Here is a 25,994-nt window from a genome sequence, read left to right as displayed (position 1 = left end):
ACACCTTGTTCACTATCTCTTCATGGCCCTCTAGAATGGGAAAACCCACTGTAGCAGGAGAGTTACTATTTATCTGTCTTGGGACCAGCTGAAGACATATCAATGTCCAGAGCCTTCGCCATCCACGCCATTTGCTCAGAGTACATGCAAAGATCTTCATAGGGTGATCCTGAGCTGGGGCCCACATTATCGCTGGGTGATGGATCCGATGTTGACTTGGATCCAATATCAGATCAAACCACTTTGACATCTTCCTCACTGGAGTTGTAGGTCGACCGCGTGCTGGAAAAGGTGGAGGAAACCACCAGCGGCCTGTCAACATCGAGGGCTTTGGATCCGACACATCATAACCAAATGGGGTTCCTTGTCATTGACAATGGTATGGCGCTGGAATACAACAGGCATGATGCTGCTGCAAAGCCAACAATTGTCTTGACTTTGAAGGTCTCCTCTGCTTGGATCCATGCCAACTGCAATGGGACCGAGCTGGTGATTATGCCCGCGAAGACTCATGTTGGATCCGATGAGAAGTAGGTTCAGCCGACCGAGTTGGATCCTTGCATGGAGACTGCCCCATCTCAGTTCCAGATGACTTGCCCCAAGCTTGCTCCGCCAACGGAGCCGTCCTCAGCTCCGGCAGTTCACCCTCTGATACCAAGTGCTCAGGTGAATGCAGGTGAGGGGATGGAGTTCGAGGAGTCACCAGAACCACCTCATCGGAAGACTCAAGCGGTGGAGAACAATGACAATGAGATGAAGTTGAAGTTGACTGCACCACATGTTTCTTTTAGACTTCTTAGCTGGTGGTTCTGACGAAGCTCTGAGATCCGAGGAGCGCTTTGGGAGCGCTGCTTTTTTGCTGTTGGATCCGAACATGGAGTCGACTTAGTGGATGTTACGGATCCAGCTCTAGACAGTCACTCAGCAGTAGCTGAAGCCTTAACTGCTTTAGAAGTCGACTCCAATGTATGCTCCTTATCAGAAGGCGCCTTTGCCACAGATTTCTCAGCAAGCACTTTCTCCCACAATGCTGCTTTCAGCCGCTGAGCCCTCTCATGCCTCGCCTTTGTAGTGAAATTTTGACAGACTTTGCATGCCGTAACATTATGTCCCTCACCCAAACACATGAAGCAGAGATCATGCTCATCTGATTAGGTCATTTTTGTACCACACTTCAAGCAGCATTTGAAAAGCACCTTAGAAGCCATACTGAGGGCAGACAAGTCTGTACCTCAGACACATCATCAAACAAGCCGAGTCAAAACACACCAAAGACAGCCATAGATAAAACTGGAGTGTGAGATCAAAGTCAGAAGCCTGTCCAAGTCAAATTTATACCAAAAAAGTCAGTCAGAAGCTAAAGTAACGGAGCTCAAAAGCGGAAGTCCTTCTCCAAGCGGCAGCAAGAAGAAAACTGAGGGAAGGGGCTGTTGCTCTCCATTAAGTCACATGACCGTTTGGGCAGGAAATGGTTGCTATGTGGCTCGGGAGCAATGGGCTCTAAAAGAAGCATTGAAGAATTCTTTGGTGGCAGGCTTGTGCATGCACAGTCCCCATGTGGAACTGCACAGAAAAACGATGATGCACATACAAATATCGCACCTATATTTTCAGCCTGAAATGACACAGACTACTCAAGGTAATTTATTTATTAAACGTAAACATACAAAATTATAAATCAGATTTATAAAAATCTTATTTAAAAAATACATAGTTTTGATACCTGTATAGGTCAGGTCAATGTATTTTATTTGTTGTATTAAGGCATCTTGACAAACAAGCATGAACACTCATGGGCAAAGAGAAGCAGGATTGTGTCTGTAGTACTCATGGGCAAACCTCTGTTTGTTGTGAAGTCTGGATGCAATCCATGTAAATCCATGGTCCCTTTTCAGAGAATGCTCAATGCAATTCCAATAGACAGGTTACATGGTGCCACAGCACCTTATGAGTTGGCTAGAAATTCTGCATCAAGTTTTGGGTCATTTATTTATAGGGAACTTTTACTTATCTCCTGCTGCCATCAACAATGGCTAAAGGCAGCGATAACATTTAAAACAGTTTGTAAAAATAGTGTTTTAATTATGCAATATACCACTAAAAGAGACCTTCTACCCATTTCTAGCCATATCAGTTCACATGATATGCTACAGATAATGTAGCTGCCACAAACAACAGAGAAAATCAGTACAGATATACAGTTTGAAACCAGAAAAGCACTGGGCTAACGTTTGATGATAAAATGCAGTTAGAGACTGTATACTCACCTTCCACGGCTTATTAAAGCCAGGCTTGCAAAACTGTCTGTAGTACTCCCAATAACTTTTGTTATATCTGTAGGATGATTGCATGTCTATGTAGGTTGCAAACCTGTCTGGGCACTTTGAGACACAAAGCTTTAAGAGAAGAAAAATACACATTGATCGAAGCAGTGCTGGAGGATGAGAGAGTTATATTATCAAAGCAGCTAGAAAAAAATGCCATCTCTAAGAGTGCTTCATTTTATCTGATTGGCTGCTTAGCACAGCACTTAGAAGCAGACATAGTGATTTTTTTTCTTTACAATCTTTAGATAAATACTGTTCAAACACTGTAAGAGGAGTCTGTTTGAATTTTTACCTCAACTGCATCTGTCCAAGGTATCCTGCCTGCTAAAAGTATTTGATGTATTAATATTATTTTAAGTGAATTTTAAAAGATAGGTAGATAGATAGATAGATAGATAGATAGATAGATAGATAGATAGATAGATAGATAGATAGATAGATAGATAGATAGATAGATAGATAGATAGATAGATAGATAGATAGATAGAAAAGCAGTGCAGCAAATAGATATCCATGTAGCTTCCATACAAGATACTTGTAATATACTGATCAATAAAGTCTGTGACAGTTAAAATTGCTTTCCTCTCTTACAGGCTAATTTGAGTGCAGTCTACTGCCAATGGTGCTGTCAAAAGCAAACTAAGTTTGCATCACTTTGTTTGCATACAGGTTAAGGCTAGGCTGGACTAGACTTTATTCAACTGTTAATTCTTTTAAATATCAGAAGATTTTAAAAAAAGTATTCATGGATTGCTAGGATTTTCTAATCCCAAAATGTGCTGCACCAGTAGATAACTGCTTAGGATGGGGCATGCAAAGCATGAAATTTCAGGGGTCTTGCAGTAAGATAAGCCACATCTTAAATTTGTTTGTATTGTTCCCCCGATGACAAGGGTGTTCTCAAGACTGATATGACCACTTTGACAGGTTCAAGGACTGATCTTGCTGGAACTGAGTCTCAGGGATGAGAACACATTGGAGGCAAGGTAGACCTGGACAATTTTGACAACATTTTATCAGAATGTTTATGCGTGCACTGAACCTATTTGGTGGCAGCTCTGAGGCACTATGCTCAGGTTGGAGTGGTTGCCTGGGGCTTTGTTGGAGCCATAGCTGGAATTGAAGGTCCCAAAGTTAATCTCAGAACCGTCAGAAACAATCATGACTGTACTCTTCTGCCCAGAGTGGGGAAAGGCATTGTGCTTGCATAATTTTCCAAAGCAAGCCCAGAGAGAGCTTTCTCCCAGAAGCAACCTTTAAATGCGAGGCTCAATCATGTCTAATTTTAGGCATAAACAGTCTACAAAATGGACACTTGGAAGATTAATATTCCTCACCAAGGCAAAGTAGATGGGTAGTGCAATACCGAGGGGGAGCGAAAGTGCACAGGGAGCCAACTAGGAGTTATGCTAGCATAACTCCTCCCATGCCAGCACAGTGGCCCAATGCTGTTCCACATGGTCTAGCACCACCACTTGGTCTCAGTAGCTGGGCACCGGTGTAATCATGGTGCATATCCCTGCACCAGCAGCCCAGAGGACAGGATGGGGTGCAGGGTGTGAGTTAGTCAGCTCCCTACACTGTTTCGAGCCTGTAACACTCCAAGCAGTGACAGAAAGTTACACAGCAAAAAACAACAGCATAGCCCATAGATGCCCATTGTACAGCCTGGCAGAGCATAGAATGCCAACTACCACAGCAACCAATCCCCTCTCCCATGCCCAACCAGCTTCTTGGGCACCCTACATAACCTCCAGCCAGGGTGCCCATGACCCCAGAAAAGTAGGGAGGCAGATAGAGGCTCTGTCTCAGAACCCCCTATCATGGGACTTAAAACATGAGGCAGGAGAGGGTGCTCATGGTGGTGGGGCAAGAGCACGCAGGGAAGTCTCACATTCACATATGGGACAAGAGTGAAGTCCAGAATGTCTGACTAACAACTAACACCCAAGTTCCTTTGCAGATTATCTATCTCCGGAGTCCTGTCTTAGGGAGGGGCAAGGGTGAACTCAGGAGTAAGGAGGAGCTGAGGAGGCGGTTGCTCTGGCTGGCCTGTTCACACCACTTTCCCCCTTCCCTCACTGGTACCCTCTAATGCTGGACTCTGTGGTTCAGGCCTGCCGAGGGGCAATTACCCAGGGAGCCATGCTTGATACAGCTGTTTGGGGGGGGGAGGGTTTCTAGCAGCCCATGCCAGGGGTCCATTCAGACTCCCTCGGTAGGGTTCCCCCCTTGGGTAAAGGAGGAAGCATGGCTGCAGGTTGGGGATGATGGAGCCATCCCCTGGTCAGGCCGTGACTCGACCCTGCTCCTGAAACAGCAGCATGAGGAACGGCCTCCATGGCTCCAACTGCCGTGCAAACAGACACAGATCCAGTCTCAGCTGAGGGAAGTTGGTAACACATGGCCAAACATCCTCTTCACTTTGGGCAGTTCAATAAAGTCTGTGTTGAAGAACAACTCCCTCCCTGTCTGTTTGCCTAGACATAACAGTAACCCCCCTCCATTTCCCGGCAGGGCTGCGCTTTCACACATCCCAGTGAATGGTCTCTGGCTCTGGGCTGGCAAGGATGGTGTGCCCTTGAAGAGGCTCCAGATGACTCCATTCCTTTGTGTGGCTCTGCTACCAGAAGGAGCAGATGTTCAGTGGCACCTTGGAGGCTCCATCCTCACCCAGCTTCCCTCACACACACACCCCAAATTCACTGCAGGCAGGGAGGGGTGGGAATTGGAGTGTTGTCTGTGTGTGTTTAGTGGGGAGGGCACACAGGACTCTCGTTCTCTGGCAGCGCTGCTGGTGTCTGATAAGCCAGGCAGAAGACTGCTGCATGCAGGGGGCAAGGTGGATGCCAGTGTAACTCCCCCTCCCCCTTCCGCCACAGGCCAGGGCTCCTTTTGAGGTAGGCACCTCTCTTGCGGTGAGGTGAGCCAAATTGTGAAGTCTTCCTGTCCTGTGTATCTGCTTTCTAAAGGGCAGGGGAGTGGTATTGGTAGCTGGCAATGGCACATACAGCCCAGCCCATGGACTGGCTATGCCTTTCTCTGCCATTCATGGTGCCGTCAACTGCAGCCATCCTATGACTGGTGGATTCTGCTGGCATTGCCAGGACAACTGGGGAACTTTTCCCCCTTGCCATGCCTTGCCAGGCTCAGCCACTGGCACAGCTCTCTTGCCAAAGTCCTTAGGGAGTAGACTGGTGGCACTGCCGTTATGCTGGTGCACAGGCGCCTCAGGATTGTGCTGAAAGAGTATAATTGTCAATGTGAGGGGGGTTGCCCTACAGGATACACATTGTTAAAAGAGAGCTCTCCCCCTATATTTTGAGGCTCTTTGCTCTGCTTATATATATAAAATCTTCCAATATATTTTGTTGAATTGTTTGTCAAACCAAGACCAATTGTGTTTTTTTAGGGAAAAAACTTCAGCAAATGAGCTTTGGGGAAAGAGACCTCTCTCAGTGCTGGCAGAGAGAAAAATGAGGGAAAGTTGATTCTTCCCATTCTTATCACATTGGAAAAAGGCAGGAAAGCAGTGGGAGGGAAAAAGAGCAGCTTCTGGTGTTCGATGTATTGTCGAAGGCTTTCACGGCCGGAGAACGATGGTTGTTGTGGGTTTTCCGGGCTGTATTGCCGTGGTCTTGGCATTGTAGTTCCTGACGTTTCGCCAGCAGCTGTGGCTGGCATCTTCAGAGGTGTAGCACCAAAAGACAGAGATCTCTCAGTGTCACAGTGTGGACCTACATCTTTTCCACACTGTGACACTGAGAGATCTCTGTCTTTTGGTGCTACACCTCTGAAGATGCCAGCCACAGCTGCTGGCGAAACGTCAGGAACTACAATGCCAAGACCACGGCAATACAGCCCGGAAAACCCACAACAACCATAGCTTCTGGTGTATTTGAGCTTCTAAAGCTCATGTATTTGAGTACCCACGTTGAACTGCACAGCTACCACAACAATGAACATTCTCTGAGGGAAATTATGGCCAGGTCACCATTGCATGCACACTATCAACTCTGTATAGCACTGCAGAGAAATAAATTGATAAGTCTATGTAATTTGTTAATCCATTGACTACAATGGGGACATCCCAGGGCCAAGCGAAGTGGTATTCCTGGCCAGGAAAGCAGTCCAGGTGGGCCTATCTCAAAGTTTAGCCTTGGTGCAGAAGCAATTAAGGAATCCCAGGAGCTGGACCAGAACCTTGACAGCTACTGGCCATCCTCCGAAGCAGCCATTTTCTCCAGGAGAAGTGATATATGTCATCTGAAGATTGTTCATAATTCTGAGAGATCTCCTGGCCCCACTTGGAGTTTGGCAATCCTATCCTCAGCAGATGTTTTGTCATATAGACTTGGTATGTTACATGGTGATAAAAGCATAAACACACAAACTACAATTACAGTTAATATTCTTTCAGAGCAGTTGGATACAATACCATCTTTTTGATAAATGCAGCATCAGATAATCTATGGTCCAGTCTAAATGAGATACTGATTAACATCAGTAAGCAATTAGCCAAGCTAAAGGGTCACCTAAGGTGAAGAATTGATGATTATCAGTGTTGGAAGTAGCAATTACTGGTGCACAAAGAATGAAGAGAAGACGACCCTGCCATACAGGGAGCAACAAGGATTTGTCAGTCAGATAGGGACAGCACCTCTTCTCTGTTAGGTGTCATCTCCTTGGCTTGTCTCCTATTGGGCATAACAGGGGCAATATCCTCCTTCTCTCTCCACTCTCAGAGCTCACTCTCTTTACTATGTAGCTAGATAACCAGCAGCTATGTCTGTCTTTCCTCTTTACTATCAGAAATGTAGTAACTAAATAAACTCTTTTTACACCTTTAAATCAGTACTGTGCAACTACAGCTGATTATTTGGCACTCTGCCAAAAATCAGTCCCTCAGAACACTGCTAATTTTTAGACAGACCAACATGATTACTGACTGTGAGAAGAAAATTTTACAGGTTTTGAAAATATGTATGTTTTGCACTATGGAGGGGGGCAGGGCTTTTTTCAGTGGGAACGTGGTGGAACGGAGTTCCGGCACCTCTTAAAAATGGTCACGTGGCCGGTGGCCCCAACCCCTGATCTCTAGACAGGGGGGAGTTTAGATTGCCCTCTGCACCGTCGAGCAGTGCGGAAGGCAATCTAAACTCCCCTCTGTCTGTAGATCAGGGCCATGTGACCATTTTCGCCGAAGGCAATTTAAACTTTAAAAAACTCCCCCCTTGTTCCAGCTGACCCAAAGTGATGTCATTGAGCGGTCTTGAGTTCCACCACCTCTTTTCCCAGAAAAAAAGCCCTGGAGGGGGGAAAGAAATATTAGAATCATTTAAATTAATTTTTTCCAAGATACAGTGTAATATTACACACAGATATATAAAACAGAATAAATGATAGCACTTTCAACAGTCATTTACAATGGATAAGCCCTTTTCCTTTACTACTTCTTGTAGTAAAATTCTGTAAAAGTTGATCTGTGTGTACTGACACCCAGTAGTGATGTGTTTTTTTTCATACCATAGAGAAAGTGGAAATCCTAAAAAGAAATCAGCTTATAAGCAGCTCATAACAAGATATGTGGCATGCTAAGTTACCTTTTACTTACCTGTGTTGTAGGGCACTGGAGGTTTATAAGCACTATAGGGCTGGCACATTTTAGAATATTAAAGTAAAATAAAATTGTCTTGTTCCTAGAGAAGAATGGATATAAATAACTATTTTTAGTCTTGTGCATATTTAGAACAACAGCATGTTGGATACATTCTACATATTCAGTTGTTCACTGCAAAATTCAGACTGTTTATGTAGACTAAGAAAAATAGCGCATGTGCATGCATGCACGCGCGCGCGCACACAAACCTTTTAACTAATTCAGTCTAGTACAACTCAAGAAGACTTCCCCTGGGAAGGAAAATATTTCTCTATGCTACAATCTTAGATGATATCAACTTATTTATACTTCATTCTAGATTTCATGGTATTAAGACTTTCTTTGGCACGTCACCCATCTAAACAGAAGTGCTTTTATTATAGTGAAAATGATTGCAATCATCAAGACCATTTCTTAGGTGTAAGCCTCCATTCAATAACATGGAATTTACTTCTGAATAAACATGTGTAGGATTTCCTTGTCTTGTTACATATCATAGTTTTGACAATAATTTGAAAATACACCACACTGTACAAAGAAGCTGGTGGTTTTCACATTAATCACATTAATCGCACCCAAAATAATATTTTAAAAATCCTTCTGGAAGCCTGTAACTTAGGTAAAGATGCAGGGACATCGGCAACTATGAGGTTTCAATAACTGAAGTTGAGACAATGCAATGGACTCTACCTTACTTGAGCTTTGGAAATGCCTCAGCCCAATTCCTACCTTTAGTTGGTATTCTTTTACGCTGGTGCTAAAGTGTTTGATCAGCTGCTGACAGTAATGCAGGAAAAATATCAAAAACAAATATATGCAGAAAAGAAGACAACAGCCACATTTTAATAGGTCTGTGTCATTTACTATAAGGATGTATTTCATGCTGGTACTGTAGTCTTTTGGATGCAAAACAAATCTAGGGCTTACATGGAGATTAATAGATGGTTTAAGATACAGAGGGGTTCTCTAGAGGGGTTCTGATGGGAATTAACTCTGCATTATAGATCTCAGTGTAGTTCAGTTTTCCTCCCTCATGATCTATGAATGTTGGAGTGTTTTTAAAGTTTCAAATCTTCTAAAATATTTACTTGGAGTAATATTTATTGAAAGCACTGAAACATTTATTTACATTTTAGTGCTGTATGCCAAGGCGCTCTGAACAGCAATATCACAAATATTAGCATCTATCTCCAAATATAATTTCCCTCAAGGTATGAGTTAGGAGTTAGGACCAGTTTCTGGTCTTGCTAAACCAGGAGGTGCAAGTCAGCAGGACATGTCAGCTGTGTACCACATATATGGAGTTTCATCTGGGCTGTCACCAGAAACTTTTTATTTTCTCAATGAGGTTTTTTAAACTGAATTAGCACACACAAATCAGTCAGAAACTATGAGTGCTGAAAAGGTCGAGTAATGAGGCCTTAACACAATTATGTTTATGAAACAGAGACCACAATTTCAAATGCAACTGTTTTTTTCAACACAGAACTCATTTACAATGTAAATCCACACCCTCACAAGATTCCTTATATTGCTGTGGATTTAAAAAAGGAACATGAGGGTAAAATTTAGCCTGGACAAATTATAGCTAGAGAACAGAGGAAAGTAGACCCCAGTTTCTCAAAAAAAAAAAAAGTTAAAGGATATTTGAAAGAGGGGATTGTTCATCCCGCTAATTGTTCATTGTTCATCCCGCTAATGCACTGGGGAGTATGTAGAGAAGCAATTGGTAAAATCTCTGGCAAGATAAGCTTACTTTAAGCATTTAAATAATATCTAGACTAAAAGACTTGTTCAACAATTCATCTGGTATGAGGAGCAGGAGTGTTATCTGCTCTCCAACAGTAGCGCTTAGAGGTTTTCAACGAAATGAAAAACTAAGGGCCCACTTAACCTATGTCAACTCTGTGATTCTTCAGAAGTGCTTGGGGGTACTCAAAGATTTGTGTTTGACAACAGGTGGGAAAATACACAGTGAGCAAATCACATCATCCATCAAGGGTTTTCCAGGGAAAACTGCACACTGTGAAAGGTTCTTAGTCCAGAGCTCATCTAAGGCATAGAGACATTTCCACAAAGACAAAGGTATATTTTTAAAGCTAGCAGTAAACAAGTGGAGGAATTCTCCCTTAATATTTGCAGTGGCTGACATGTGATACCTACTGAGCAGAGAATGGCTATGAATTGTAGTCTGAGGTGCTTAGGAATTATTATTTTTCTTTGAAATTATATAACAATTTCTCAGAGAGATCTAAGTTAAATACTCCAATTTATACTGGCTAATCAGATTTAATGCATTTTATAAAGTGTGGCTGATATGATAATATTTTTCGGAGTTATGAACAGTCTTTGGACAGCACCACAATTTTGCCTTTTTATGAATCCTAATTGGGGTGATCATAGTAAACCCCAGTGGACGGGGATAAAGTCTTTCTACTTTTGTAAATAATTTCTAGAATGCTTCCATTTCTGACATATTGTATTGTACAAATGAGAGCCAAAGGAATGCTTCAGTACTTACTCATTAGGCGTGTCTTTTTGACCACAGAACTGTCCATAGCTGTCAGTAGGATAGGCCACTTTTCTGGGGTCACCGTGCACCCAAGCTATGGGGGGGGGGGGAGAAGAAATGGAAAAGAAAATAGTAATGCTATTTCATAGCTAATTTTTCCCCATCTGGCAGGTTTGCTAAGAATTCAAATTTACTCATAATTAAAATGCACTGCTTGTCATGTACCATTTCAACTTCTCTCAATAGCTACTGAAGACTACTGATTTTCCTTAAACAGTAGGCTTTTAAATGAAAAAAGTGTGGATAATTAGATAGAAAGTAAAGCATGTCTCCATCCTGTTTTTTTTCCTCCTCCATCAGAATATAACTGGCTTGTAGCCAGGATATGAGGTAATGCATTTAGAAAATAACAATTATTAAAATGAGGGCAGGGAAGCACTACAAAAGCTTTGTTGGCATAAAGCCATACAGTTGTATTAAGCCAAACCAAACAAACCAAACTGTGCCTTCACTCATGCTTCTGAGCTTCCTTTTGTATATGGAATTGTAGGAGCCACTTAGCTTGTACTTGCAAATCTTATTTTATGTAAATCACTTTGAACTTGATCTTTTATAATTGCCTTATTCTCACATTCCTCTTGATTTTTGTGGTATTAAATTTAAAAACACTCAAAGCTAAATTTGTTCAAGGTCACCGGCACATCACTGGCACACTCTGACATCAGAGTGATAGGGCAGGAAGAGATAAAATACCTATATGAAGCTCTCAAGAGCAACAGAATCATTGGTCTTGTGGTTGGTTGTGGGGAGGAGGAGGAAAACAGCATTAGACAGTAATCTTCAACTGATTTCACTAGTTATAAATTGCTTTTCACAAATGATTCAATTTTCTTTACTTCCCCAGCTGCATTTAACTGTGCATATTGACATGTCTTACCCATTCATCTTATCATTTCTTTTATAGCACAAGTGTCCAAAATGGATTATATCAAGCTTCTCAAGAATCATGACATGACAGAGGAGGAGTAGGACCGTTTATCAGTTCTAGAGTGAAATAATGTCATATTTTGGAACTGTACCACCATGAGGAGTAGAAACTTAGATTTGAAATGCCAGTGAGGTTAATATGTATATATGTAATAAAAATAATCATTTGAGTCTCATTGATTTGTTCTTCAAGTCCACAGAGCATGAAGCCAGTTTGGTGTAGTGGTTAAGAGCAGTAGGACTCTAATCTGGAGAACCGGGTTTGATTCCCCTCTGCTTGAAACCAGCTGGGTGACCTTGGTCAGTCACAGCTTCTAAGAGCTCTCTCAGCCCCACCCACCTCACAGGGTGATTGTTGTGGGGATAATGGCATACTTTGTAAACCACTCTGAGTGGGTGTTAAATTGTCCTGAAGGGTGGTATATAAATCAAATGTTGTTGTTGTTATTGTTATTATTATTATTAACAGTACTTTCACATTAATACAAATTTACATGTTAAATTCAAATTTACACATTCATTTAAATTTAGAGATAAAAATGGTCACTTTTCTATTTGATTGGAGGTTTTTGTTAAAACAACCCACACATTAATAACTATCTTCTACTTCAAATGTGTAATAATTTTTGTGTACAGTAAGGGTATTAAAAATGGGCAAGTAACTAGGAAAAGACATGGAGTGCAAGGCCCACAGCCAGTTACACGTTTTATCTCACAGGCACAGATCTGGGGGGAAAGGAATCCCCTCTGTTGTGCCCCAGCTGATCCTGCCCCTCCATCTGTCCCACTCCTGCCAGCTGGCCAAAGGAGCAAGCCATTGGAATCAGTGCTGGAGCAATAGGAAAGAGCCTGACAGATGACAGTTGTCAACATATTTAAGGTGAATGGGCTGGGTTGGACAATTTCAGGAAAGTGGTATGCGGTGGATTTATATATTTGAGCTTCCAGACATGTCAATATTAGGGCTATGAAAAAACACGGTTCTAAAGTTTTCATCAACAGGAAACTACAGTGGTGTTTTCTACCATACATGAGTGAAATTTCATGTAGGAATTTTTTCATCACTGACTGTTAGGATTCAGTAAAGTGATCTTTAGGAACACGAAAACTCTAAAGTTTTGTATGATACACAGTCAAACTGCACAGTGTTGCCAACTTCATGTTAAGATGTGATGTTAGCAAATCAATAGAGATGTGTTCATAAAGAAACCCTGGTATGTTTAAGATTTGAATTTCGCGGAGGACATAAATATTGATATTCAGAGATATCTGGATCTTCCAAGACCATTGTGGGATTTGGGTCCTCCCCGCCCCCCAGGATTCCAGAATTATTTGGGCTTCATTATTCCTTATGGGGGAATTTTTCAGGGGAAATGGACGTCCTACTCCATTCTGCAGATTCCATATGGGGGAAGTTTCAAACAGATTGGCTCTAAGGGTCCAATTCTATAGGCTCCTGAACAAGATGCCCCCAGCCAACCTACTTATCTCCATTGTTTCCGGGGGGGGGGGGCGGGATTTAAAAAAGCCAATAGTCAAACACTCAAGAACAGTCCTGGCCAAAAGCTTCCAATGTAAACAGAACAACAAGCCCAGCAGAACCAACACTGAACCAGAAAATTAAAGCCAAACCAAACTTGTGATAAAACACCTAAACCCTTACATAGTTAACTGTTATTAAAATGTGACCAGAAATTTTTCTGAACTTGCTACAACAATTAAACTTTTAAAATCCAACAGGAACATACCTAAACTCCATGAAACCCCAAAACAAAACCAAGGAAGCCTACTTCTAAAAGAAACCAAAAGGAAAAAAAGATAGACTCCTCCGCTACAATCCTTCCTGACAAAGAAAACTCACAGAAAACTTGAAATAATACAATAATATTTTGAAACAAATCCCACCTACCCTGAAGATATCCAATAGAAAGAGAACAAGAAGATCTTCCCAGGCAGGCTGCAGGCAGAACTCCAAAGCAAAGCAGAGAAGCAGCAGCAAGCAGCAGCACACTCCCCCCCCCCCCAAAATCTAGCTCTGAAATGGAGTCAAGTTGCTTTTAGCCTGTGTTTTGCCCATGCACAGAATATTCCAGACAGAGCTGCAAAATGGGGAAATAACTCTCCCCAGTACTGTTTCAGTGTGAGAAAATGGCTTGGGGAGCGGGGAGCAAGAGCCCTTCCTCCTCTGTGGTGGCATTCCCAGCATGTTTGAGCCCTCCTTTATTTTTGAAAAGCCATTTCCTGCAGCTGCTGTAGGTCAGTGAGGAACCCAAGCTAGGTCCGGGCAGTTCATAGACTTATGTAAGACTTATGCAAAGAATAACACTCATTATTGTAAAACAAGAGTAGGACTTCCTTTCTCTCTGTAATTTTCAGAGACATCCACTAAGACAGGAGTCCCCAACTTTTTTGGCACATGGGAGCTGCATTAGAATGCCCAATGCCTAAAGAGGGCCACATCTTAAATCAAAATGTAACAAAATTATTAACCTACCTATATAAATCAACAGTAAACATTTAGAGGTCAATGAAGAAATATTAACTTGAATGCTATCCATTTTGGAAAAATATTTTACTACTGAATCCTTTTATCTAGATACACATCTAGCCAGTGACATTTTTGTGACTGTTTTCTGTTAGCCAGAGCATTCATGTCCAAATCAGGACTTGTGACAGACACCCTTAAAATGTCATGTAAATGTTCATCTGTAAGTCTTGACCTACACTTGGATTTCACAATTTTCATCTTGGAAAAAGTTTGTTCAAAGATGTATGTGGTGCCAAAGATGTGTGAACATGCCTGAAGCAAATTTCTTTAGGTTGATAAATATATTAGGTAGACCACAAGAGTAATCTAACAGATTATTTTCTTTGTAAATGTCTCTGAGATGTTCACTGGCTTGCAAATCAATTAGTTTCATCTGAAAAAAGTTACTTGCATCTTCTGTTGCTACTTCAAATGGATTCTGATACATTCTTATTTCCTTTCCATTCTTACGGCAATCAGTGAATCTGTTCTAGAATCCTTCCTGCAATAGGTTCAATGTTTTGACATGTCTTTCAACACTGAATTGAAAATTCCTGTCCTTCTCAAATTTTAGTTCATTACAGCATAAGAAACTTGAAAAGTTACTTTTGCTTCACAAAAACATTGTTTTGCTTCAAAAGCATTCAATATAAAACACATGACAAGCTTTACTTTTCCCTGCATCCTTAGATTCAATGTGTTCAGATGCTCTGTGATATCAGTTAAGAAAGCCAAATCAAAAATCCATCCAGGGTCAGGTTCCTTTTCCTTTCTCCTTGAGAAAGACGTCAACTTCATGATGAAGACTGAAAAAACATGTATTGTTGAAGGCTTTCACGGCCGGAGAACGATGGTTGTTGAGGGTTTTCCGGGCTGTATTGCCGTGGTCTTGGCATTGTAGTTCCTGTCGTTTCGCCAGCAGCTGTGGCTGGCATCTTCACCTCTGAAGATGCCAGCCACAGCTGCTGGCGAAACGTCAGGAACTACAATGCCAAGACCACGGCAATACAGCCCGGAAAACCCACAACAACCACTGAAAAAACATTTGAGGACTTTGCCTCTGCTAAGCCATCTGACTTCTGTGTGGTACAATACACCTTCGTATTCTGAATCTATCTCTGAGAGAAAATTTTGAAACTGATATGGCCATGATACCTGATGCTGGATACAACAATACACATCACACTTTCCCACTGAAGAATCTTACTACACAAAGCTTGCTGATGGATGACGCAGTGAAATTGCATGGGAAATGTACCATTTAATTTCAATATCTCTTCATTGATTCTTGCAACTACACCAGTTTTACTTCCCACCATATTTCTTGCACCATCAGTTGTGATACTTTTCAATTTATTCTAACTCAGATCAAGATCTTCTGCTGATTCATACACCTTCAAGAATATGTTTTCTGCCTTCCTAACTCTGCAGTGCACACAACTCTTCTGTAATTCTGAAGTTGGAATCTCTCCCCCTGATAAATATTAGTAGTCGAGCAGCATCTATAATGTCATTGCTCTCATATAATGCTAAAGGGGAAAAAAATCAAAACTTTTTGCCTTGACCATCAGTGACATATGCAGCTCTTCTCCTAGTTCTTCAACACGCCTGGAGATTGTAGATGCAGATAAACTGACACAACTAACACAAGATACCTTATCAGGGCACATTTCCGCCATTACTTTAAACATGGCCTTCTTAACAAATTCACCATCAGTGAATGGCCTACTCCTTTCAGCAACATGATAGCTGGCCCTCACAGCAGACAGGTGCTTCTTAACATGCTTTCTAAAATTATTTAGCTGTAAAAACAGATTTTTAAAGAAAATTTATCATGTTCACTTGCACCTCTCCTTGATATACTGAGTAGCTCTTGTGACAGAATTCAAAGTGCCTTTTAATACTGTACTCCTTTAATACTGAGACAGTTTCAAGACATACAGGCAAACTGCTTTATCCTTGTTTAAAATAAAGAAGTACTCAATAGTCCATTTGTCATTAGAGACACGGTGCTCATCCACAATTTTTTGTTTCTTTGAAACAGCACTTTCTTTTGCATTTTCTTACAGAACTTTTAGCAGAGTAGCAGTTGCAAAGTTTCAATATTATCCTTGAATAAATAAAAAAATGAGAAGTCTAGTTTCAGGGGGTTAACTCTTCCCTTTCCCACGAAATCTACCCCATTCTAGCTGCTTTTAGCTTGGGATTTTCATTTCAACCACGACAAAGAAGAGAAGTGACACCTGCCTCTACAGTTCTCAGGAGCACTGGGCCATATGCACAGGCTAGGAAGATTTTTTAAAAAAATGGATTATGAATTTGACCAACCAGATGGCAGAGTTGCAATCCTAAGCACATTAAATACTATGAGATTTATTTCTTAATAAATAAACCTTGAGGTTTAAATCTACACATGCTAATATTTGGGGGGCTGTCCAAAAAAAGGGTAGGTAGAGAAAAAGAGCAAATGAAAGTGCAATCTCCTACCTGGAGCAAAGGATATGCCATTAAATTGGCTTCAAATTATATGCAGGGTGCACACACACATCACTGCCTGCCAGCCAAGCCTCAATCATGAGAAGCAAAATGGCAGCTGTGGGGAGGGGAACTTGGCTGGAGGAAGATGTGGGATGTGGAATACCATAAACTTCTCTGCTAAGACACTACTATTTCCCTCTCAACCTAAGGGACCACTCACTGGCTCCTGCAATTACAGATGCATGAGAAGACTCCTAGCTGGAGCGGGTGGGGGAGGCGAGGCAGAAGTAAGCAAGGCAAAAAGTCAGAGCAAACAGCTCTTGTAGAGGAAGGAAAAATGCTTTTGCCTGCAGCAGCAACCTCACCAGTAACCTTGGAAGCCACTTGGAGGAGCCTTGGTGGATAATATCTCTGGAAATGTTCAGTATACAAAAAACTTTGTGTTCTTTATGTTTTGTTAAAATACCAGCCCTTTTACTGTCCTTTTCCTGCCTTTTTGCACAAGACATCTCCTGTACCCATTCACTCAGCTGTTTTATCTCCCTTAGACACATAGGCTGCTTCCACACACATTGGATAATCCACTTTCAATACTCTTTAGTGAACATTTGAAACTGATTTTCCATGTGTGGAACAAAAAATCCACTTCAAAAGGATTGCGAAAGTGCATTGAAAGTGCATTATTCAACATGTGTGGAAATGGCCATATATAGCCTTCAACATGGTAATATATGGAGCGGGAGAGTGAAAAAGTTGAGTGGTATGGGTACCTGAGCATTGCTGGCTAGCAAAGCACCCTGAATGACCAAAATGCTAGTATGGAGGAAAAGATCAAGAGGGGGCTGACAGAAGGAAACAATGTTGCTATTGTGTTTTTTACAAGAAAGGAACAGGAAGGTGCTTCTTGAGGCAGGAAGAATAGTGTGGGTCTGAGGGAAAATGCTTTGAGGGTGATAAGCAGCAAATAAACAGGTTGAAGGGCTGTACAGAAAGAGCTTGGGGGCCACATGCAGCCCATGGGCCACAGGTTGGGGACCCATGTTCTAAGACAAAAAGATTTTCTCTGCCTTTTAACATTTTCCACATCTAGTGCAGCGACAAAAAAACAACCCTAAGGCTACAACACATCAATTTTTGCAACTGATACTAAACTCCTTTAATCTCGATGTATTGTCGAAGGCTTTCACGGCCGGAGAACGATGGTTGTTGTGGATTTTCCGGGCTGTATTGCCGTGGTCTTGGCATTGTAGTTCCTGACGTTTCGCCAGCAGCTGTGGCTGGCATCTTCAGAGGTGTAGCACCAAAAGACAGAGATCTCTCAGTGACACTGAGAGATCTCTGTCTTTTGGTGCTACACCTCTGAAGATGCCAGCCACAGCTGCTGGCGAAACGTCAGGAACTACAATGCCAAGACCACGGCAATACAGCCCGGAAAATCCACAACAACCATCCTTTAATCTCCTTTATACACACTCTACAGTGCAGTTTCTGTAGCAGTCTTCTGTTTTTCTGAGGATGCAGGACAATTATGGAGTTAAAACAGGAAGGAGGGGGTTAAAATACGGAAGTATGAGGGTGGAATGGGGTAAAAATGAATTTCTGAATTCTTATCTTGGAAGCAGTGAAATCCCAAGAGTGGAAATGGGTGTGAAGAATATTCGTCAGATAAAATGATTCTCCATCACAGCAAAGACTGCAGAGTCCACAAATCTGGTTTCATAAAAAGCAGATTTTTGTTGTTGTTGCTGCAGTGCAATTTTATATGTATCCTGTGAGTACAACTATATATAATAAAGCAATAAAGAAGTTCTAGATGGACCAGTTTTAATAAATATGATTTTCTTTGTTAAATTATTTTACTCTTAAATTACAATTATGCACACTGCATACAAAGCAGTTTTCATTTGGGCTTATTGCTATGAAACCAGCTTCCTTCAATTGGAGATCACGGCTCGGATTCAGAGTATCCATTTACATGGATACAAGAATTTCTACCCACAAAGCATGGTTTTCCTATCTGCCCTTTTCATATCTGCCCATGATGCACTCTGAAATTGCATTTATGCAGGTCTACTCTGTCCACTGAACCAGGATTTTGGGAGGCATTTTGGGTTTCCATGGGAGGGGAGGAAGACAGGAAAATCACACTCACTGAACAGAAATCCTTGCAGCCAAAGAAAGGTTAGTCTAGGTCCAACTCTTTATCTGCTATACAGCTACAGAAGGTAGAGAATGTGCATATGTTGCCTCAAAATAAGGAGAAACCAGAAAAACAAGGGAGAGAAAACAAGGACGAAGTCCCACCCAGTCCCTTTCCTATGGAAGAAATAATTTAACAACTTTCTCAAAAAGTAGACTGCAAAGGTTAGCATCATAATTAGCCTTAGAGAGCAGTACATTATATTTGTTGGAGGCATATATTTCTGTGAACTGCTGGTGACCCAATATCAAGTAATAAATGAAATGGAACCCATGCATACAGAACTTTTACACTCATAATATATCGACCATGGTTGAATGCTTATAAGATCATACTTTGATTACTAGCAATGACAGAATGGCTGTCTTAGAGGCAAGGGGAGGGAAAGAGATATAGCAATAAACTTATCATTACTTTTTAAAGAAATCTTCTGTTTTTTCTTAAAAACAACAAAAGATGAGGTCATAGCCGATTGAAATTTTAAATATTAAGAACAGCACTGCATGTTATGTAACACAAAAAAATAGAAAGCAAGAATAATTTGTGTTTCTTCTTTTTCTATGCTTCCTTGAAAATAGAACATTCATACTAGACAGTGAATACTACCCCTGCATTAATTTCTGGAAACATCCTATCACACAAACAAATGCAAAAAAATCATTACAGATATTACAGATATTTCAGATATTACATATATTACAGATATTTCAGATATTACACTGAAATAATGAGAACAGGAAGACATCAGTTGCTTTTATTGTTTGCTCCCACCCCAACCCCCATTAGATAACATGGGAAGACACTCTAAATAAAGATTTAAGTATTATCATACAGTATCACTTTAGGACAAGTGTGTGTCAAACAGAGCTATATCTTTAAGAGGTCTTTAAAAATTGAGCAAATGCTGCAAAATACCTAAACTGTAACATCACATTTATTATTGGGTATTTCTATATGATGTACCTTCTCTGATACAAAAGATTGAGATTCCCACCCTCACCTCAATATCATACTGAGCTTCAGCAGACAAGGAAAAATCCATTTTAAGGCTAAAATAATTTTTGCAGTTATTCATACATCAAGATGAATTCTTTATGAAAGGGATAATTATTATTCATGTCCAAAAGAGCCAATACTGGGTCTCCTGATAATCCACTCCTCTCCCCCAACACATTATCACCACTGGCTATCTTTGAGACTATCTACTGAAAAAGAATAGCTCCTCTGAATTTCCACCAAAGATCTTTTCCTGGCCCTGCATTAGACCAAAATCCAAAAGAAACAAGACACTGTATCAGAATTTCAATAGTGGCATCTCTGATGCTAAATGAAATGTATAGCCCACCCCACTGCTAATCTTTTTTAAAAATTTTTAAAATAATTTTATTAACATTAACAGCTATCATCAAACAAAACAACAATATACTCAAATTAAAACCAAAGATCGATACAAGTTTGTCAGTATCTATACAATAAACCATTAACACTTATTTTAAATATATAACAAACAGAACAATCTTAACAGTAGAGATATTAATAATAATATAACAATCTGCACAAAAGGTCACCACAAACCCCACATTTCCATATCAATAACATCTTGGTAAGGTAGCTTTGTCAAAAGTAGATCATTTTTAGAAAGAAATTCGAGGAAAGGCTCCCACTTAACATAAAAATTCGAAGTACCAGTGGGTTTTTTCTGTAGGTATATCTTTTCTGTTATTTTTCCATTATTAGAAAATCCCATATCTTGTTATCAAGCCAGGAGAACGCTGACTGGATCCCAGCTGGGCTTGAGTGCTGTGGCCACTGTCAAGTGGCAGGGACAGTGCAGCCTTAGATGGCCAGGCCTACTGCTGCTCTTCTTTTGGGGAAGGATGGGTCCTCCCCCACATATTTTGGTCATCTACCTTGGTGGTAATGACTTGGGCTTAGTGCAGAGAAAGGCCCTGTCACTGCAGGTAGCTGAAGACCTCCGGGTTATAAGCAGCTAATGGCTGGACGTGCTTATATTTTGGTCTGAGATGCTACAAAAGCGGGTATGGCAGGAGGCCTTAGACCCTCAGGCAATTGAAGGGGCCCAGTGTAAGGCCAACAGAGCCATCAAAAAACCCTTAGGGGAAGGCTTGGGGATTTATTTGCCATACCTCAGAATTAGGGCCAAATTTGCCCACCTCTACCAAGGCGATGGTATACACCTGTCGACAGAGGGCAACAAGATATTTCTCAATGACCTGTGGCAAGAGCTTCAGTTGGCTTTAAGCCACTTGTGGGGCACGAGTGTCTAAGCAGAGGCTTGACCCTTGCAGTGGCAGGAGAGTTTTGGAAATAGGGCATGGGCCAGTGAGCACCCAGTGGCGCTTTCCCATGGGTGGGGAACAGGGTCTGCCATCAGTGTGGTATGCTTGTGACGGCTACCATAACACAGGCAGATGCCTGCAGGGATCCCCAGGGACAAGTCCTTCCCTCGTGCGGTACAGCTGGGGCATTAGGTGCTTTTTTTTTTTTTTTTTTTTTTGAAAAATTTTTTATTGGGTTAGAACATTTTTATTTTTACATTACAATCAATTTTCCCCTAATTTTTCGTTTCTAACCCCCTCCCTTTCCCCCCCTTTTGTTGACTTCCAACAGCTTTCCCACCCTCTGTCCCTTTTCCCTTACTTCTATTAAATTCCTCTGTCTAAAACAGATATACATTCTCCATTATATTAAGCAGTGCATCATTAACTCCTTTAATTATTATACACCCAAACTATACGTCTTTAGATAAACAATTTATCCCATTTTCCAGTTTTGAATAATTCTATATAAACCTATAAAAATATATAAACCATAAAAATTTCCCACATTTAAATCAAACAATTTGATTTATTCTCTATATATTACTCATTTCAACTTTTTATGGTAATTCTATATAACTCCTCAGATACTCAATCAATTTAACTCTTCTATACATTCAGTTTGGTGCATATAAATCTTGTCAAAGAAAGAAAATATTGTTAGTTAGTCAATCCTCATGTTTAAACCTTATCATTAATTATTCTCTATCAGTTGACCTATACATATCTATATATATCTCAATCAATTAATCTAACTGCTTATAAATTCACATTTCTCTTCCTCCCCCGGTAAAGTCACCCCTCTCTTTTATACTTTTATTATATTTCAGTAGTTCTCAAACTGCCACAGTTTTCCTCCCACCTCCCATTTCTTCTCCAGGTATTGTTTCAGCTTCTCCCAGTCTGTGTTGAACTGCCCTGAGTCCAGATCTCTCAGTTTTCTTGTCATCTTGTCCATTTCAGCCATATACAGCAATTTGTAGATCCAATCTTCAATAGTTGGTACTTCTTGTACTTTCCATTTCTGCGCATACAAAAGTCTAGCTGCTGCAGTCATATAAAAAATCAACGTCCTATGATGGGCTGGAATTCCCTCCATTCCCAAGTTTAGCAGCAGGAGTTCTGGGTTCTTATTTATTTGAAACATAGTCCTTTATTTTTATTCCTCGTATTTCCTCATCTTGTCGAATTTGTATCATCAGAATCTCCAATACTAAAATGAACAACAATGGAGATAACGGGCAACCTTGTCTTGTTCCTTTACTAATCGTCAATTTTTTGGTCAATTCATCATTCACTACAATTGCTGCAGTCTGGTCTCTATAGATTTCCTTGATTGCTCTGACGAATCTTTCTCCCAGTTGTAGCTTTTCCATAGTGGCAAACATAAAGTCCCAGTTTAAATTGTCAAACGCTTTTTCAGCGTCTACAAAGAAGAAACCAACCTCTTTGTCACAACGCTTGTCGTAGTATTCAATAGCATTGATCACTGTCCTTAAGTTGTCTCTTATTTGTCTGTCTGGCAAAAAGCCTGCTTGTTCCTCCTCTATGACTTCCGAGAGCCACCCCTTCAATCTCTCCGCCAATATCTTCGCAAAAATTTTATAGTCATTATTGAGTAGTGATATAGGCCTATAATTTTTCACGCTAGTCAGATCTTGGCCCTCTTTTGGGATCAATGATATATTCGCTTCGCTCCAAGTGTCTGGAATTCTTTGATCCCTAAAAACTCCGTTCATCACCTCTTTTAGGAATGGTGCCAGTTCATTGGCCATTGTCTTATAAAATTTAGCCGTAAGTCCATCTGGCCCTGGCGCCTTTCCTAGATTTGCGGATTGTATTGCCATATTTATTTCCTCATCAGTTACTTCACTGTTCAGCTTATTTCTCCAAGCTTCCGAGATCTCTGGAAGTTTGGTTTTCTCCAAATATGATGCTATTGATTCTTTGTTTACTTCTTTTTTATTATACAGCTTAGCGTAAAATTTATAAAAGGCTCTGCTAATGGTAGTCTGCTCCAAATACGTTTTGTTTTCTTCACAAATTTTATTTATTATTTTCTTTTCCCTTTTCTTCTTTAATTGCCATGCCAAATATTTCCCAGGTTTATTAGCACCCTCAAAAGCTTTTTGATTCAGTCTTTTAAGGTTCCACTCCAATTCTTTGTTACTCATTGCTGTTAACTGTTCTTGAAGAATTTTGATTTCCTGATGTATTTTCTTTTTCCCTGGTCTCTTTTTTAACTGTACTTCTTTGGCCTTTATTTTCTCCTCAATCTCTTGTCTTTTCTCCTCTTTCTTTTTCCTTGCTCTACCATTTAAGTCCATTAGTATGCCCCTTACAACCGCCTTGTACGCGTCCCAAACTTTACTGGTTGGTACTTCTTTATTCACGTTGTATTGTATAAAAAACTTAGTCTCTCTTCTCAGTGTTTCCATATTCTCACTTTCCTGTAACAGGTCCTCATTTATTCTCCAGGCTTTCCTTTTTCTCCTTTTTCCAAATTTCCACATAATTGGGTTGTGATCTGAGCCTACCATCGGCATTATTTCTACCTCCTTAGTCCATAGCGCTAAATCCTTTGAGGCCCAGATCATATCAATTCTTGATAATGTAAGATGCCTTGCAGAATAAAAAGTAAACTGTTTGGTTTTAGGATATTCTCTCCTCCATACGTCTTCGAGAGTCTCTTGTTGAATCAACTCAAAAAAAAGCTTTGGCAATAGTCCTCTTTTCTTTTGTGCTTTTGTAGTCTTTTTGTCTAATTCCAAATCTGTCACTCCATTGAAATCTCCAGCAAGAATTATCTGGTCATATACAAGATCGTCTAGGTGCTTCCTTAAGTCCTCAAAGAAGCTTTCCTTTGCACCGTTAGGTGCATAAAGTCCGACTACCAACACTCTCTTTAAGTTCCAATTACATTCCACTGCTACAAATCTAGCTTCCACATCTCTCATAACAAATTTTGGCTGCAGCTCCTCTTTTATATACAACACCACTCCTCTTTTTTTCTTGTTGGAAGCCGCTACAAATTCTTTGCCCAATTTTCCAGATTTTAAATATTTTACATCCTGTTTTCTAATGTGGGTCTCCTGCAAACAAACAATATCACATTTTTGTTTTAGTAGCCAATGAAAAATATTTTTTCTCTTATTCGGTGAGTTTAGTCCATTTACATTCCAAGATAATACTTTACACTCCATATTCATGGTTTTGTTGGTAAGTCTTTTTCATTGTCCTTGATAAATCTCTCCATCTCCCGCTCAGATCTGATGCGTTTTTTTGCCCCTCCAAACTCAAAGGACACTCCTTCCGGTAACTCCCATCTGTATCTGATATTCATGTCCTTCAAAGTCTGAATTAGCACTCTATATTTTTTCCTGTCCAATAACACTGATCTGGGCAGTTCCTTCATTATAATAATCGTCTTGCCATCAATCTCCAATGGATCTTGAAATTGTTTGGTCACAATCCTCTCTTTCATATTTCTAGTTGTAAACTGCACAATCACATCCCTTGGTAGTTTCCTCTGGGTTGCAATTCTCGAGTTCACACGATACGCCACATCTAGGATAGCCACAATTTCCTCCTCCTCCTTCCCCAGGTAATCAGCCAACACCTCAGTCATCTGTTCTTGCGCTGACTTCCCTTCCACTTCTGGCAGACCGCGAAAACGAAGCTGCTTCTCCATGTGTTTAGTTTCTGCAACTGACATCCTCCCCTTCACCAGCCTCATCTCTGTTTGTTGCGTGTCTATTAAATTCTCCATCGCGTCTTCTACTGTTTTAACTCTCTGCTGCGTTCCTTGTAATTCACTGCTAATCGTTTCCACACCTTTTTTCACTTCTGACAGCTCCGACTTTACTGTCTGTGTAACTTCCTTGACCTCTTTAATAAGCTCCAATTTCGTGTCCTTAAGTTCTTTCATCATGTCTATAAGTTTTTTGTCCAAGTTTTCTATTGCCGATTGCCACTCTTTTTTCGACATCGTGGGGCTTGCTTTAGCTCGCTCCCACGAATCTGCTCTCTTCCTCAGCTCCGTGGCGTATAATTAAACGTTTTCCTTTTTTTTAAATGTCCCAATCTTTGCCAAAATTAATTTTTTATATCCAAAATGTCGGGCGTCTTTTCTCTATGGTTTCTCTATGTTATTATAATCCAAGATGGCCTACTTCCTCTTCCGCTGAAGCCACGACCCTTCCACTTTCAAAGATGGCGATTCCCCACTTCCTGTCCTTTGGCAAGGGCCGCTTCCCTCCAGCCACTCTATTGTTGTTACGCACTTCCTGTCTCCCGTCTTCCCACAGCAGGTCTCGCGATGGTGTCTTTTTCCCACAGCTCCAAAACCACAGGTATTCAAAACAATAGTCCGATTTTTGTAATAACTTCTTTAAACTTAGTCTCTTTTAAAATACAACTCCTGCCGAGTCTTCCCCTCCTTTTCGCTAGTCTGTTGCAGTTTAAAAGTCTACTTTCTTTCCTCTCTGTTTTTGTCAATCTGTCCCGTTTCAAGAGATAGCGATCTTTACCTTCTCTCCAGCTTTCTCGGGTTGTAATCGCTGTTTCGATCTTAAATTCTCCTCTCGACTTCCCTCCCCGATCGAAGCTTGGGTATGTAGGTCTTATGCCAGCCGAATTGGCCCCAAAATTGCCGCAGAGATTATAGCCGACCCGTCGCAAGGTGGGACCTCAAGGATCGGGGGGGAGACTCCTTGTGTAGAGCCCCCCCTCGTCCGAGATCTAACTCACCCTAGGGTCTTGAGCGTTCTTTGCCTGCTCCCCGCCTGAGAGCAGTCGGCCGCGGGTTATTTTCACCCCTCCGGCCGGTTAAAACGGCAATCCGGTCAGCTCCACAAATGGAGCTGCGTTAGACCTCCATGAATCCCAAACTGGGGCATTAGGTGCTTGATGGGGGGATCCATTTGCCTGGCTGGCCGGGTTGCAGCCATTCCAGGGATGGCCTAC

General features: G+C 41.0%; 1 protein-coding gene across 1 annotated transcript in view; it reads right to left on the bottom strand.

Annotated features, from left to right (window-relative positions):
• SLC44A5 (solute carrier family 44 member 5) overlaps nt 1-25,994 on the bottom strand; it is a 322,515-nt gene that overhangs the window by 60,332 nt on the left and 236,189 nt on the right. The window contains exons 4-6 of the mRNA XM_054979634.1: nt 10,508-10,592; nt 7,942-8,026; nt 2,268-2,396 (exon numbers count right to left, since the gene is read on the bottom strand). Coding sequence (XP_054835609.1) covers nt 2,268-2,396; nt 7,942-8,026; nt 10,508-10,592 — 299 coding nt within the window. The remainder of the gene's footprint in view (nt 1-2,267; nt 2,397-7,941; nt 8,027-10,507; nt 10,593-25,994) is intronic.

The sequence above is a fragment of the Eublepharis macularius genome, chromosome 5 (genome assembly GCF_028583425.1).
Source record: "Eublepharis macularius isolate TG4126 chromosome 5, MPM_Emac_v1.0, whole genome shotgun sequence".
NCBI lineage: Eukaryota > Metazoa > Chordata > Lepidosauria > Squamata > Eublepharidae > Eublepharis > Eublepharis macularius.
This window is presented reverse-complemented; position numbering and strand designations above follow the sequence as displayed.